The sequence below is a fragment of the Muscardinus avellanarius genome (assembly GCF_963383645.1).
Source record: "Muscardinus avellanarius genome assembly, chromosome: 18".
In the NCBI taxonomy this organism is placed as follows: Eukaryota; Metazoa; Chordata; class Mammalia; order Rodentia; family Gliridae; genus Muscardinus; species Muscardinus avellanarius.
The window spans coordinates 467626-482288 of record NC_137804.1 but is presented as its reverse complement, the minus strand read 5'-3'; the positions used below and the strand labels follow the sequence as shown (position 1 = coordinate 482288).

Here is a 14663-nt window from a genome sequence, read left to right as displayed (position 1 = left end):
AATATTTTTGCCTTTCAAATACTGCCTTCTTTGTGGCTTCCAGATTTCCCCTGGATATAGCCCTTTGCGGTTAAAATTCTGTTTTTGTTTACCCTTGTATTTATTCCAATATTTTTTGTTAAAACCACTAAAGTATAATTTATAAAGCCATTAAATCAAATGGTTTAAGCCTGGCATAGTGGTGCACGCTTGTAATCCCAGCATTTGGGAGGCTGAGATAAGAGGATCACAGTTCGAGGCCAGCCTCACCTATTACCTAGTGAGGCCCTTTGCAATTCAGTGAGACTCTGTTTCAAAATAAAGAATAAAAAAATAGGAAAATAGGGATGGAGGTGTAGCTTAGAGGTAGAATGCCCCTGGGTTCCATTCCCAGTACCACACACACACAAATTAAATGATTTAAAAATAATAATTAACATTTTTTTCTCTGTCAGCTAGCTTGCTTGCTTGCTTGCTTGCTTTCTTTCTTTCTTTCTTTCTTTCTTTCTTTCTTTCTTTCTTGGCTGGGGATTCAACTCAGGGACATTTTACCTCTGAGCTACACCCCCAGCCCTATTTTATTTTTGTATTTTGAGACAGGGTCTTAGTAGGTTGCAGAAGGCCTCACTAAGTTGCTGAGCCTGGCTGCGAACCTGTAATCCTCCTGTCTCAGCCTTCCAAGTACTAGGATTACAGTCCTGCACTTTTACATCCAGCTTCTGTCAGATATTCTTAAAAATATATGTTCTGCAAGTATGGTACTACCATGACACTAAGCGTAGATCAGTGAAACCGAACTGCGAGTCCAGGAATAAACTCATGGTTCCAGTCCACTGGTTTTCATTAGAGGCGCCAGCTCCATTCAGTGGATAAAGAATAGTCTTCAACAACCAGTGCTGTGAAACCTGAATTCCACCTCAAAAGAAGAGTGAGATCTTTCTCATACCACAGACCGAAGTTAACTCAAAATGGGTCACAGAATAAATGTAGGAGCTAAATATAAAATTCGTAGGAAAGATGATACCAAAAGCATATACAACCAGAGAAAAAATTAGATAAATTTGATTTCATAACAATTAGAAACTTAAGTTTCACGTGGCACTGGGACGAAAGTCAAAGAAACCCATATAATGGGGAAATATTTTGCAAATCAGATACCAGATAAGAGGTTAATATCTTGAGCATACAAAGGACTTCACAGCTGAGCGGTACAAGGATGGACAGCCCAGATCTTAAAAAAGGCCAAGGATTGGAAGAGATATTTCCTCAGAAAGAATATACAGATGGCCATAAGCACATTAAAATACCCTTTAGCTCTTTGGGAAATACTGATCAAAACTACAGTGAGATACCACTTCACATACCGCGAGGACAGCTAAAATCAGATAGTCAATAAAGTATTGATGAGGTTTAGGGCAATGGACAATTAATATAAAATGGTTAGTGGGAACATAAAACGGTCCAGCAACTTTGGGAAATAAGTATAATTCCTCAAAATGTTAAATTACCAGATGACTTATCAGTTACATTCCTGACACTCTTAGCATTCAAGAGACAGGAAAAGCCGGGCGTGGTGCCGCACGCTTGTCATCCCCGCATTGGGGAGGCTGAGACTGGAGGATCACCATTCGCAGACAGCCTCAGCTACTTATTGAGGCCCTCTGCAACTCAGTGAGACCCAGTTTCAAAATAAAGAATAAAAAAAATAATAATAATGCCCCTGGGTTTCATCCCCAGACCTGCAAAAAAAAAAAAAAAAAAAGAGAGACAGGAAAATCTTGGCCCTCACAAAAACCTGAACACAGGTTTTGATAATAGCCCCAAGTGGAAGCATCTCACACCTACGGTGCCCATCAACTTATGGGTTGATAAACAAAATGGAGAATGTCTGTACAGTAGAATATTATTCAGCCACAAATGCGGATACTACAACATGCATGAACCTTGAGAACATTTCGCGAAGAAGTCAGTCACGGGAGGCTGCCCGTTGGATGATTCTCTCTGTACTAAAGGGGCCAGACAGATCTGGCAGTTCAGGTCTGACGTAAAGAGACGCAGCAGATCGGTGGTTGCCTGGGTCCGTGAGAAGAGGGGAAGCAGGGCTCGACGGCTAATATGAAAGTTAATGTTGATAATAGTTGCACAGCTCTGAGGAAAGCCAAACACCATTATATTGTACACTTTATCCTGACTACTATTATAGATATTTTTGGAGCACTGGGGATCAACTCAGGGCCATGTGCGTGCTGAGCAGACGCTCTGCCCCTGAGCTGTACACCCGGTCCCGTCTCGTCTTCCTAACGTCTTATTCTGCTTTTTCTCAAACAGCCCTCCTAAATCCTCTCCTCTCTGCTCCTGGCCTGGCTGGCCTTCATTTGGAGGGGCCAGTTTCCAATTTCAGGGCTCTCTTCTGTCTCTTGTCCATGTCTTAACTCTGGGCAGCCTGCCTAGTGTCTGCTCAGCCCTCTGGAAGATGCCACTCTTACTGCTCTGTAGGACGAAGGGGCCCGTGTCTTTCCACTGAGGTGCTTTCAGATGTGTAAATGGTTGTATTTGTGGAGTTAGTGGGGGTACGATGTGAGGCTAAGGCTTAAAATCCCATTACAATAATCTATAAAGTTTTCTTTTTTTGGGGGGGGTATTGAGGGTGGAACCCAGAGGCTTTCTACCTCCGGGCCATATTCCCAGACCTGTTTTCTATTTTATTTGGAAAGAGAGTCTCGCTAAGTTGCTGAGAGCCTCACTAAGTAGCTGAGGCTGGCTTCGAACCTGCGCGATCCTCCTGTCTCAGCCTCCCAAGCACTGGGATTACAAGCGTGCGCCACCACGCCCGGCTCATAAGGTTTTCAATTAAAAAATTTTAGTTATTTCTTAGCTAGTGGCTTATTTCAGAAAAGTATCTACATCTTTAATTTATAAGTAGGAAATAATAGGAATTGGACCAAGGCTTAAGTAAGGCTTTGGAAGTAAATTGTGACAGAAACTAAACTGAAGACAAACATTTGGCATCAAAAGACAATACAGCCATGGCCTCCTTCCTTCCCCAAGCCTGTAAGTCGTGAACTTAGGAGTAAATCATAGTGACACATCATAAAGTGGAAGAAAAGGTAAGCTAAAAAAATCACTCTCAGTATGATTCCATTTCACTCTGAAGAAAATTCATATACAAATATAAAAGCATCAGAAATGATTTAGCTCAGTAAGTTCTCTGGATAGTGAGAATGTGCATTGAGTATTTTCTTCATTTCTACTTATATTGAGCATTACTTTTATAATAATAAACATGTTTTTAACTTTAAAAGTGGTGGCAAGCTGGGCGTGGTGGCGTACGCTTATAATCCCAGCATTCGGGAGGCTGAGACTGGAGGATCGCGGTTTGAGGACAGCCTCAGCTACTTAGTGAGGCCCTCAGCCACTCAGTGAGACCCGGTTTCAAAATGAAGAATAAAAAATAGGTCAGGGGGTATAGCTCAGAAGTTAAATGTCCCTGGGTTCCATCCCCAGTACCACACACACAAAAAAATGTGTGTGTGTGTGTGTGTGTGTGTGTGTGTGTGTGTGTGTGTGTATACACATACATAAATAAATAAAGTGGAGGCAGAAGTATAGAGAGAGGAATTTTCCCGCGTATCCAGTTAGCCTCACCAGTAAAGTTGGTGCTGTATGAAAAGGTGAAGGTTATGGGGAAGCGACAGGTTATCAGAGCATTCCGTTTCAGATCTTCTGCATTCACTGTTTTTGTTTTCCTTGGGTTTCCTTAGCGTGACTTAGAAAACGTCTTGGCGACTGAGTGGATTTATTATCAAAAGATTGGAACTAGAAAAGTTTTGCTGGGTTTCGAGAAATAATTTTATAGTGAAACTGTTTTGTATAAAGGTCGTCTTCTTTACAAACATACCTGCCAAAATGTAGATTTCTATCTGTATTTGGCCTTTTCTCTCAACTGAGGAGAGATGGATTGCGTGTCTTTTCTGTAACTTAAAGAGAGTTGTGTAGAGAGCTAGTTGAGTCCCCAGAATTGCTTTGCTTAGGGAGATGGTGCAGTATATTACCTCTGTTCATTCCTATGTAATAACAATGTACTCTTTATTCCCAGATTAGAAATGATATTTGCCAAATTTGATGAAGTACAGAATTCGGGCGGTATGATTTTGAGTGTCTGCAAAGGTAAGACTAATGGAGCATTCTGGCTCTCAAACATTTTTGAGATCATTTACCCCAAGTTTTAGTGCGCGATCCTCCTGTCTCCACCTCCCAGGCACAGGGATTACAAGCGTGCGCCACCACGCCCGGCTTAATTCTTTATTTTGAAACAGGGTCTCACTGAGTTGCAGGGGGCCTCACTAAGTAGCTGAGGCTGTCCATGAACCTCCATCCTCCGGTCTCAGCCTCCCAAATACTGGTATTACAAGCGTGCGCCACCGCGCCCGGCTGTAAAATGTATTTTCAAGCCAACTGTTATATCACTGATCCAGAAGAGTTCATTTTGTAGTCTGAAGACTTGGCTAATAAGATTTTCCCTCCTGCTGCTCATTACCTCTTCTTGGACTCTTAGAGGAAGAAGCGAAATTTAACAGTGGGTCTGTGGTGTGAAGTGATACTGTTCTTTTGCCTTTTATTGTGTGTCTTCTGTGTTGAAAGTGCGATGACCCTCGTGCCCTCCATGTTCCATGCATGAACTGTGTTTTATATCAACAGTAATTGTTTACTTAGCTGCTTTTAGTAGAAACTGTGTTGCGATGGGCTCTTTTACACCTGAGTGTAATGACAGTGTGAAGTTGACACTGATCACGGTCTCACTAGCACCATCACCTTGCCTTGTCAAGTCGAGTTGTGAACCACGGGGAATTTGGGGAGGTTTGGAGTTAGCACTCACATCCACAGATGCACTGGCATCTGTTTGATTTTGTGGTTCCTCTCTTTTTTGTAAGGTTGGTAAATTACATTTAGTCTTATTGAGTAGCACTTACCTAGAGTACAACTCTAGTAATTTTCAAATATTAATTAACCATGTGTGTAAAGAATATATTCTGTTTCTAAGAATGACATAAATGATTTCTAGGAAAGTGTCTAATATTAGAGACATTGTTTAGCTTGGTGATGTCATTGATGTTGGAGAAAAATAATTGGTGTATGAGTGTCTAGCCAAGTAACAGGAAAATTAAAAACATCATTTAGGTTTTTCTCCTCTAGGTTAAACCACGAGTGAGCTTTGTTTTGTTTCAAGAAGTCAGTTGGAGTGAGAATTTGGTGTTACAAAGATTGTTTTTGTCTGAATCTAAACTTAGTTCTGAAGCATAAGTTGACTTCAGTGCTCCGGGTTCTCTCAACTGACTGCCAGCTCTTTCTCACTTCTCTTCTCAGAATAGAAGGTGTTTAAGTACCTACCTATTCCTAATTTCTGTAATAGTTACCTGTCCATGTCCACGGAGACCAGAAACAACAAGCAGAGTTGTAGAAACCCTTTGAACTCTGAGACTTGTATGCTTTCCTAAACCCTCATTTGCGTATCCAAACTGTATAGTCAAAACAGTACAGAAAGATGTATAATACATATTATAAAATTAAAGAATTCATTGTTTGGATATGGTTGGTTTTGAAAGTATTGTTATTCTTTTAATGAGCTTATTTCTGTTACCTTTAGAATAGAGGCTCTTTTATTCCTTGTTTATTTCTTTGTCTCTCCATAAGTAGGGAGGTTTGAGGCAATTCTTTTTCTTAGAGGGACTACCAGAGATTACACTGGAAAATTATGATCTAAATATCGCAAGTAAGTTCAAACGTGAAAGTTAAAGTCTGTAACATACACGTGGGAGCACAGGATATAGTTTAAATGTTTTTGGTGGCAGTACAGTTGGCCCTCCATAGCTTCTTCATCTGTGGGTTCGGCATTCACCGAGTTAGCCAGCGGCAGCTGCAGATTGGAGGTGTAGTTAGGCCTACAGTGGTGGCCTCTCTGCTGGAATGGATGGGCTTTGTTCTTGTCATCTGTCCCTGAAAATACTGTTTATGTGGCGTTTGTTGTTTACGTATTAAAAGTAATCTAAAGATAATTAAAGTATATGCTACCCAGAAGTCAGTCATCACCTTTTTTTTTTCTGGTGGTACTGGGGATGGAACCCTTCTACCTTCGGGCTACACTCCCAGACCTATTTTATATTTTAATTTGGAAACAGGGTCTCTTAAAGCCAGCGAGGCTGGCTTTGAACCTGCGCAATCCTCCTGTCTCCTCCTCCCAAGTGCGGGGATTACAAGCGTGCGCCACCACGCCTGGCGCCAGTCACCTTCTTAAAATGCAAATTAGATTATGACATAACAGTAAAAAAGATCATTAAAGTTTCTGCCATTAAGGAGCCCATATTCTGTTGAGGGAGACAGATACTAGTATAGGTTATATGTAAATACCATGCCACCTTATAGATAAAGGGACTTGAGCATCCTCGAATTTTAGTGTCAGTGGTGGGGTCCTGGAATCATTCTCGTGGATGCCAAGGGACAACTGTATTATGCTGTCATTGAAGAGAATTAGTTAACAAGGTAGGAAACTAGAGGAAGGGAGCCCATTTACCATGGTAAGGCCCCGGCCGTCCTGCTCCCCTCCCCCTCCCCCCTCTCCTCCCCTCCCCCTCTCCTCCCCCTCCCCCTTCTCCTCCCCCTCCTTTCCTTGCCCAATCTAGGCCAAAGGATTTACATAACTGCTCGTTGGTGACTGTTACTGGTGATGATTTAACCAGAGCGGTTGTTCATCTTTGTGCTTTAGTTCTAGTAGCCTTGACACCAGCAACGTTTCTATTTAGATGTTCAATAGACATGCAGGCTAAACATAGCCAGAAGTGAAGCCCTTTTTTTCTTCTTGCCCCATAAATCTGTTTCTTCCTCAGTCTTACCCATTTCAACCAACGAAACCACCATAGCTCACAGAAGAATCGTGAATTGATCCCCCGTTCTAACTAATCAATCATTTCATTTCTACCTCTGAAATACTAACATATCTCAAATATGCCTATTTTTTTCCATTCTCGGTGCTAACACCCAACTCCAAGTCGCCTTTAGCTTTTAACTAGACCACTCTAGTAGATTTCTGTTGCATGTTGGCCCCCTGGATCCATTGCTACCCAGCAGTCAGAGTCACCTTCTCAGAATGCAAATCAGGTTATGACATTCTGACAGTAAAGAAGGTAGAGTTCCCACCATTGTGAAGGCTATATGCTATTGAGGGAGACAGGTCATAAGTAAGTAAATGGGTATATAACATAGTTACCATGAGTAACGCAGGAAATGCAACTACTCCTTGTTCAGTGAATTTCATTCTTTCCTGAAAACCTTGCTATGAGAAGTGGGAAGCCATTAAATTAAAAACTCCTTCCACTAATATTAATGGGAAAAATTATGATATGTTTCCTTCTAATCCAAGGTAGATACTTGAATAATTTTCTTCGGTAGAAAAATATATCATTTGGACGCTGAAAATAAATATTTATTTATTGTAGTGCTAGTGATGGAACCCAGGGTAGTTAAGTGCCAATTGGAAGACAGTTGTGTATAGAATAATGTAATGAAGGCTAATTAAGTTCCTTTTTTATTTGTACAATTTTTACCACAAAAATCTCCGCCCTTTGTTGGCTCATTTCTGTCGCACGCTCAAACTAACTGTAAAATTAAAGGACAGAGGAACTGTGTAGGGAGAAATAGGAACTCAGCATGAAAACTTGTGGAAATAGTTTGTGCGCACACTAAGCCATGAAGAGCGATCGAGGCGCCACCTCCCGTCTCCTGCCTGGTGTGCTAACAGGAGGCCGCCGTTTGTTCTGGGTTCATCCAGACGTGGCGCACGCTTCACATTTGCTCTACGTGATGTGGCCAAAATCATTACGGTAAATGAATTGTGTGTCTGTGCTTAGAACCACAACGATAAAACACACATCTTACGGTGTATTGATGGAGACCGTTTGTGATGAAAAAGTCATTTTACTAAATACACACAACAACAAATCTGGTTTTGTGTTTAAAGGTGGCATAACATTTTTAGAGCTATTATAGCTAAAAGTTACCCGACATTAAGCCAAGAGAAGAGAGATGAGGTTGTAATTCAGTGATATTACTTTAGTTAGAATTGTGGGGCAAGTGTCTCTCAGAGGTAATAGATTTGAATTGAGATCTTGTAAGTGAGAATGAGCCAGTTAGGGGATAAAAGTAGGAAAACACTCTGGGCAGAGGAAATAATGGCCATAAAAGCCCCAAGGTGGAAAAGACTTGCAGGAGGCCCGGGCTGCCTGCAGGGGCGATCACTTATGAGTCTCTGGGCACGGGGAGGAGGCTTGCGGTTGTCGGAGTAGGAAGACAATCAGGGGTTTAGGCTAGAGAGGGCCGCGACTCGTAGGGGTGACCTGCTGTTGTTTGGATAAGTAGCCTGTCCACTTTTTCTCTTTATTCTTCCTCTTCTCCCTTTGTGCTTGCTCCAGTACATAACTTTTACATCTCATACTTTTGTCTCTGATTCCTTTCAGAATTGCAGTATTTGTATTGTACTCTCGATTTAAGTTCTTGCTGAATTCTTTAACTTGATTTTCTTTTTCTATTATTATTATTATCATCATCATCACCATCATCACCATCATTATTATTTGTAGTACTGGGATTTGAACCCAGGGGCATCCTTTCTCCAAGCTACATCCCTATCCCTTTTTATTTTTTAGTTTTTATTTGAAACAAGGTCACTAAGTTGCCAAGGCTCTTGCTAATTTGCTGAGGCTGATCTTGAACCTGCAATCCTGCTGTCTCATCCAAAGCTCAGGAATTACAGGTGTGTGCCACTGTGCCCGGCATTTGACTTGCTTTTCCAAAGTACTAGTTCAGCACATTTGTGAACTCTAAGTAAATCATATCATCAGAAATTTGAGCCTATCATTTAGTTTAGGAGTAGTGCAAATGATTCTTGGTTGTTGTCTTTAGGGTTTTTCAACTTGACTTTCATACTTGTTTTACAAAAATGAGTTAGAGTCCCTACGTGCAATAGAAGTAGCTCTGCTATTAGAAGGAGACTGGGACTAAAATTAATCAGATCATAGCTGAAAGGTAGGAGCCTCTTGTGACCATAGTAGGGACTGATGTCATGGAGCTTTCTAGACAAGTCTCCTGTGCTAACCAAGATATAAACACCAACAATGTTGATGGCTGTGACTGTAAGTCTTTTTTTTCTTTCTCTGTGAAAAACAGTGTGCTTAATTCTAATTTATCTAATGTGTAGGACCTACCTCAATTTGGCATGTAATCATGGTATTTTTCAGTTTCTCCATTTGAAACAGTTGCTAGGAAAATAATTAATTGTTCTTAGAGGCTGGCGATAAAGCACGGAAGTTAACGCTTTGAAATCACTTGATATTTGGCTTAAACAAGTCAATAAGGTAACTTCCAGGCTGGCTTTGTACCTTATTATAACGTTCCGTTTGGTGCAAAGCAAAGCAGCCCTTTTCTTAGGTTATGGTAAAGGTGTCTGGGTGAGACCAGGAGCCCCAGGGCCTTGGCAGAGCCGGCTAGCGCGCTTGTGGTTGCGCAGCTTGGATGGAGGGTGCTCTGCGCCCCTGCAGCTGCGCACTGGCTACATTCTGCCTCCTCCACCAGAAGCAAGCTTTGTTTCTTGTGGCCCTGCTGTCCCCACACAGAGCAGCCTTTGATGGGCTGCCTTTGACGTGATTTGTTTACGGCAGCCAGAAATGCTTCCTGCATAATGAGAGCAGTTAATCACGGAAACTGGGCTATTCCTGCCTGTGTGCTTGTAGCAGGCTTCTGTTGTAAATATTAAAAGGTAATGACAAAGGGATGGAAACCTTTTTAAAAAGGCGCAAATCAGTTAATCCATCAGATCACGTGACTGCCACTGATTACACGGATATCTTTAGGGGAGCAGAGAATGATTGCTGAACACATGCCTTGTGTTTTGATGATTGCATTAAAAGTCCCCCAGTGGGATGGCATTTATTGGCTCCCAGAGCTTCTCTTAGATTAAATTGCAGGCAGTCGGTACAAGGAGAAACATCACAACCTGTATCTAACAGCATATGTGCAGTTAAAGAATGATCTCGATCAAGCTCTGCTAGGCTCTGCGAAATAAACGAGGGTTTTCATCAAGACCCCAGACTTTTATTTTGAAGTGGAGCAGCAGCTGTTGGCTATTGCGGTGCAGAGCTGCGGCGCGGCCTGGGTCACACAGTGCTCCCTCCGGGTGTCTGCAGGCTGCAGGCCGAGCCCAGTGGCGCAGGCACCGAGCTACACTTATTTGCTGTGCTATTTGACCTCTTGGTTTGAGAAAGCTCCCTGGACCATCTGAATGGCTATGGGAGATGGTGAGTAAGATTTATTTTTTTTCTTTTGCTGTGTTATACACTTCCTTTTAAGGTGCCGATCATTTGCTATTAAGAAAGATGTTTCTCCCTAAAGAATGAAGGACACTTGTGTGTTGATGTGCGTGTACGCTTGTGTGTGCATTTTTGCATGTGTGTACTTGTCGTATGGTATGTTTCTTCACCGGCCGTGTCTGTGTGGGATCTGGCCAACCTAAGGTGACATTTACCTCGCGACCCAAGCAAGCCTTGGGTCTCTGGTGCTAGGCAGGAAGGGATACCGGGAGGGAGGGACGTGGAATGTATGCAGAAGCTCGGACGGGGAAACATGGCCTTTGAGGAAAGGCAGATTTGGGCAGGAAGGTTTGATTAGCTAGCTTCACATCTTTCCTGTTGTGTTGGATACAAGCAGAATTCTGTGGTAGTCAAATATTTAAAAAAGCAAAATGGCTTGCTATGGACACTATTTTAATGAATATCTTTGTGATTTGTCAGTGTCTCTGGTAAACAGGTATGTTTACCTTAAAATAGCCTTTTAAGAATACTGCAGAGGATATAATTTGATTAAAAACTGATCTTGACAGGGTTTTGTTCGGGAAAGGATAATTTCTTAAAACCGCTCCTGTGGTGCTTTATAGTTTTCAAAAGCACTTTCATTTCCATAAAGTACCTTAGCTCCTCAGGTCCAGATGACTCTGTGAAGTGTGCAGGCTATTTTGGTATTTCCATTTCACAGGTTAGGAAACCGAGGCCTGCTGCGAAGTGTCCCAGACCCAGGCACCAGAAGCAAACGAGACCAGATCTAGGGCAAGTGGGCTTTTGGCTTGTCCTTCTGGACAGTCAGTACTTGGGCCTTTTGTTAATAGGCATAGGCATATTTTGTGCTCACATCAGTATCAGAGGTGTCTACACAGGGGAGTTGGAGATTTCTCTAAAGATGCTTTGCATGTTTTTTACTACGTTCGTAAGGAAGAAGACTTGTTGGTGTTTGGAGGTATTAACTCTTCACAGTGCCAGCCTTCCTGTGGTTAGATAATGATCTGTGTCTAAGGCTTTGCCAATAGGATGCAAACTCACCAAAACGATGGTATTGATAACAGCATTTAAACGCCTATGTGCATTTGAGTGGAGATGCGATTGCGACTTTGATCTTGTACGTGTTTATGGCTTACTCCAATAATTTATGTAACTTTTAAGCTGCGATTTACTATTTTTTAAGGCAAAAGACATCAGATTAAATTCTCATATACTTATGGGTATTGCCAACTTTCTTCCCTTAAAAAAAAAAAAACCTTAAAATTTGCAGGCAGCTTTAAGTGTTGCGTTTGGTTTTTTGGGGGCCATATTCAGATTTAATTTTCTTTCTTAAATATTTTAGGTTCATTGGGCATATATATATATATATATATATATATATATATATTATGTGTGGGTGGGTCTGGGGATGGAACCCAGGGGCATTTGACCTCCGAGCTACACCCCCTGCCCTATTTTTTATTCTTTATTTTGAAACCGGGTCTCACTGAGTTGTGGAGGGCCTCGCTGTCCGCGCACCGCGATCCTCCCGGTGGTCTCAGCCTCCCGAATGCTGGGATCACAAGCGCGCGCCACCGCGCCCGGCTCCATCATATATTTACTTAGTTCTTTTTCAAATAATATCTAAATATATTCAGATGATTTAGGAATATATTGGGTATTTTTGTTTTTTGCTTTTGTACTAGGGATTGAATCCAGAGGCATTGCAATTCTGAATTACACCTCAAGTCCTTTTTTTTTCTTTAATTTTTTTGTTTTTCAGTACTGGGGATGGAACCCTAGGGACATTCTACCTTCAAACTCTATTTTTTTACCCCCAGTCCTATTTTTTTATTCTTTATTTTGGAACAGCATCTCACTAAGTGCTGAGGCTGTCCGTGAACCAGAATCTTCCTCGCTCAGCCTCCCAATTAACTGGGATTACAAGCCTGGCTTTTTCTTTAAAAATTTGAAACACAGTTTTGCTAAGTTACTCAGGTTGGCCTTGAACCTACAATTCTCCTTTTTCAGCCTCCCAAGTACTGGGATTACAGGCATGTATATGCCAACATGCCTAGCTAGAATGTATTGTTTTTTTTTAAAAAAATCATATTAATAAGATCTGTATCTAGTAACATGCTATCTTGGGCTTTATAGATTTTTTTTTTTTAACTTCCTTCGGTACTGGGAATTTTTTTTTTAACCTCCTTAGGTACTGGTATGTTCTACCTTTGAGCTACAGAGCTATATATCCCCAGCCCTATCCCTGTTTATTTATTTATTTATTTAGGTGGTACTGGAAATGCAATCCAGGGACAGTCTACCTCTGCTCTATATACCCCCAGACCTATTTTATTCTTTTATTTTGAAACAGGGTCTCACTAAGTTGCTGAGGCAGGTTCTAAGACTACAATCCTCCTGTCTCAGCCTCGTAAGTACTAGGAATAAAGGTGTGCACCTTTATTGTTATTATTTGAAACAGGGTCTGGCTAAGTTGTGGAAGCTGTTCTTGAACTTGGGATCTTCCTCTGTCAGCCTCCCAAGTATTGGGAAAAGTCATGTGCTATAACACCTGCTGGGATTTATAGTTCTTAACAATTTTATGTATACTCTTTTACATATTTTTTCCTCACATACAATACACATGTATCACACCAGAATCATATGAACATGTATATCAAAAAGATTACATTAGTCCTAACTTACATCGCTTGTTTATAAAAGTTAATTATGAGGTTAGTATGCAAATATCATTTCCTTTTCGAAATTCAAATAATGACAGTAAAGCAAAAATCCCTTCAGAACCACCTCCTAGCACCGAGATGAACATTTTATTAATATGGAAATGTCTTTTCATACCTTTTTTTGTGCCTTAACATACATATTAAGCATAAAAATAAATGTTTTTACTGTATTGACATGAGATGATGTCATTTTGAGTGCATCTTTGCCGTTCTCTGTGCCGCTGCGGTGTGGCATGGAGACTGTACTTACATGCCGTCTGTTACTCTGCCTCATTTGTTGAAACCGTTGCATAGTATTCCATAGTATAGACATATCAAACTGTTTCGTTTTTCAAATAAGTTCAGATTATTTACCATATATAATTTTCTAGATGGCCCTGAAATAAACACGTTTGTGTATTTGTATCCTTACCCATGTATATATATTTTAAAAGTCTGAAAATGGTATTTTTGGATTAAAGTTCTTATTTTAAATAGTGTTAGCTATAAGTAATTTGCATCAAAAGAAGCTTACCCATTTATAGTCTCACCGGTAGTGTTTCATTTATTTTTATTCATCTCAAAAAATCCAGTTAGAAGGGCGAAAGATTCCTCACCCTTTATCATGTCTCGGCTTGCTTGCCTGCCTTTTTCTTTCTTTTTTTTCTGCAGTAGTAGGGATGGAACCCAGGGGCGTTCTACCTCCGAGCTACAACGCCATACTCCCAGCTCTATTTTTTTTTTTAATGTTTTTATTTTTTTTGCGGGTCTGGGGATGGAACTCAGGGGCATTCTACCTCTGGGTGACACCCCCAGTCCTATTTTTTATTCTTTATTTTGAAACCGGGTCTCAATGAGTTGCAGAGGGCCTCACTAAGTAGCTGAGACTGTCTGTGCACCGCGATCCTCTGATATCAGCCTCCCGAATGCCGGGATTACAAGCGTGCCCAGTCCTAGTTTTTAGTCCTTTTTATTTCTTGAAGCAGGGTCTCGCTGAATTGCGAAGGGCCTCCTTAACTCACTGAGGCTGTTCCTGAACCAAGATCCTCCAGTCTCCACCTCTCGAATGCTAGGATTACATGCTAGGATTACAGGCGTGCGCCACCACGCCTGGCCTAATGCCTCTGCTTTCTGACCGTGGTGGTTGTCTTCATTGTCTAGTTCTTTATATTTTCTTTGCTGTGGATTGCCTTTTGGAATTTGTAGCTGATTTTGGTTGCTTGATTTTTTTGTTGTTGTTATTTATGGTTGTTACTAACCTATTACCTGTTGGGTATGTTGTACAGGCTTACCCAGAAATCACGTGAAAGATTTCATTAGCAGACTTACTTCCAGGTAAACAGACTTACGGAGCACTGCGGTGGCTCTTCACTTGGAGTTGTTGGCGTGGCCTTGGGGTGCTTTTCAGTGTACTTGTCTTCATCCTTACTTCACCCTTACTCAAGGGTACCAAACCTTAATTGATTGTGTAGTAGCTCTGGGCAGTCAAATGAGACAGGGTTAAAAACCTGTAGGATTACTGTGTGGTGCGGAGCCCCAGTCTGCCTCAGAAGCATGAGAGAGGAATTTGGCCTTTTGTTTTGGCTGCAGAAAGGCTGGAAAGAAA

At 41.4% G+C, this 14663-nt stretch overlaps 1 protein-coding gene across 16 annotated transcripts in view; it reads left to right on the top strand.

Annotated features, from left to right (window-relative positions):
* Positions 1-14663, top strand: part of CLASP2 (cytoplasmic linker associated protein 2) — a gene marked incomplete at both ends in the record, with an annotated part of 157017 nt that overhangs the window by 25312 nt on the left and 117042 nt on the right. For all 16 annotated transcript variants that reach the window (XM_080715624.1, XM_080715620.1, XM_080715645.1 and 13 more), the window contains one exon: positions 4076-4146. In XM_080715624.1, the coding sequence (XP_080571750.1) occupies positions 4076-4146 (71 nt within the window). The remainder of the gene's footprint in view (positions 1-4075; positions 4147-14663) is intronic.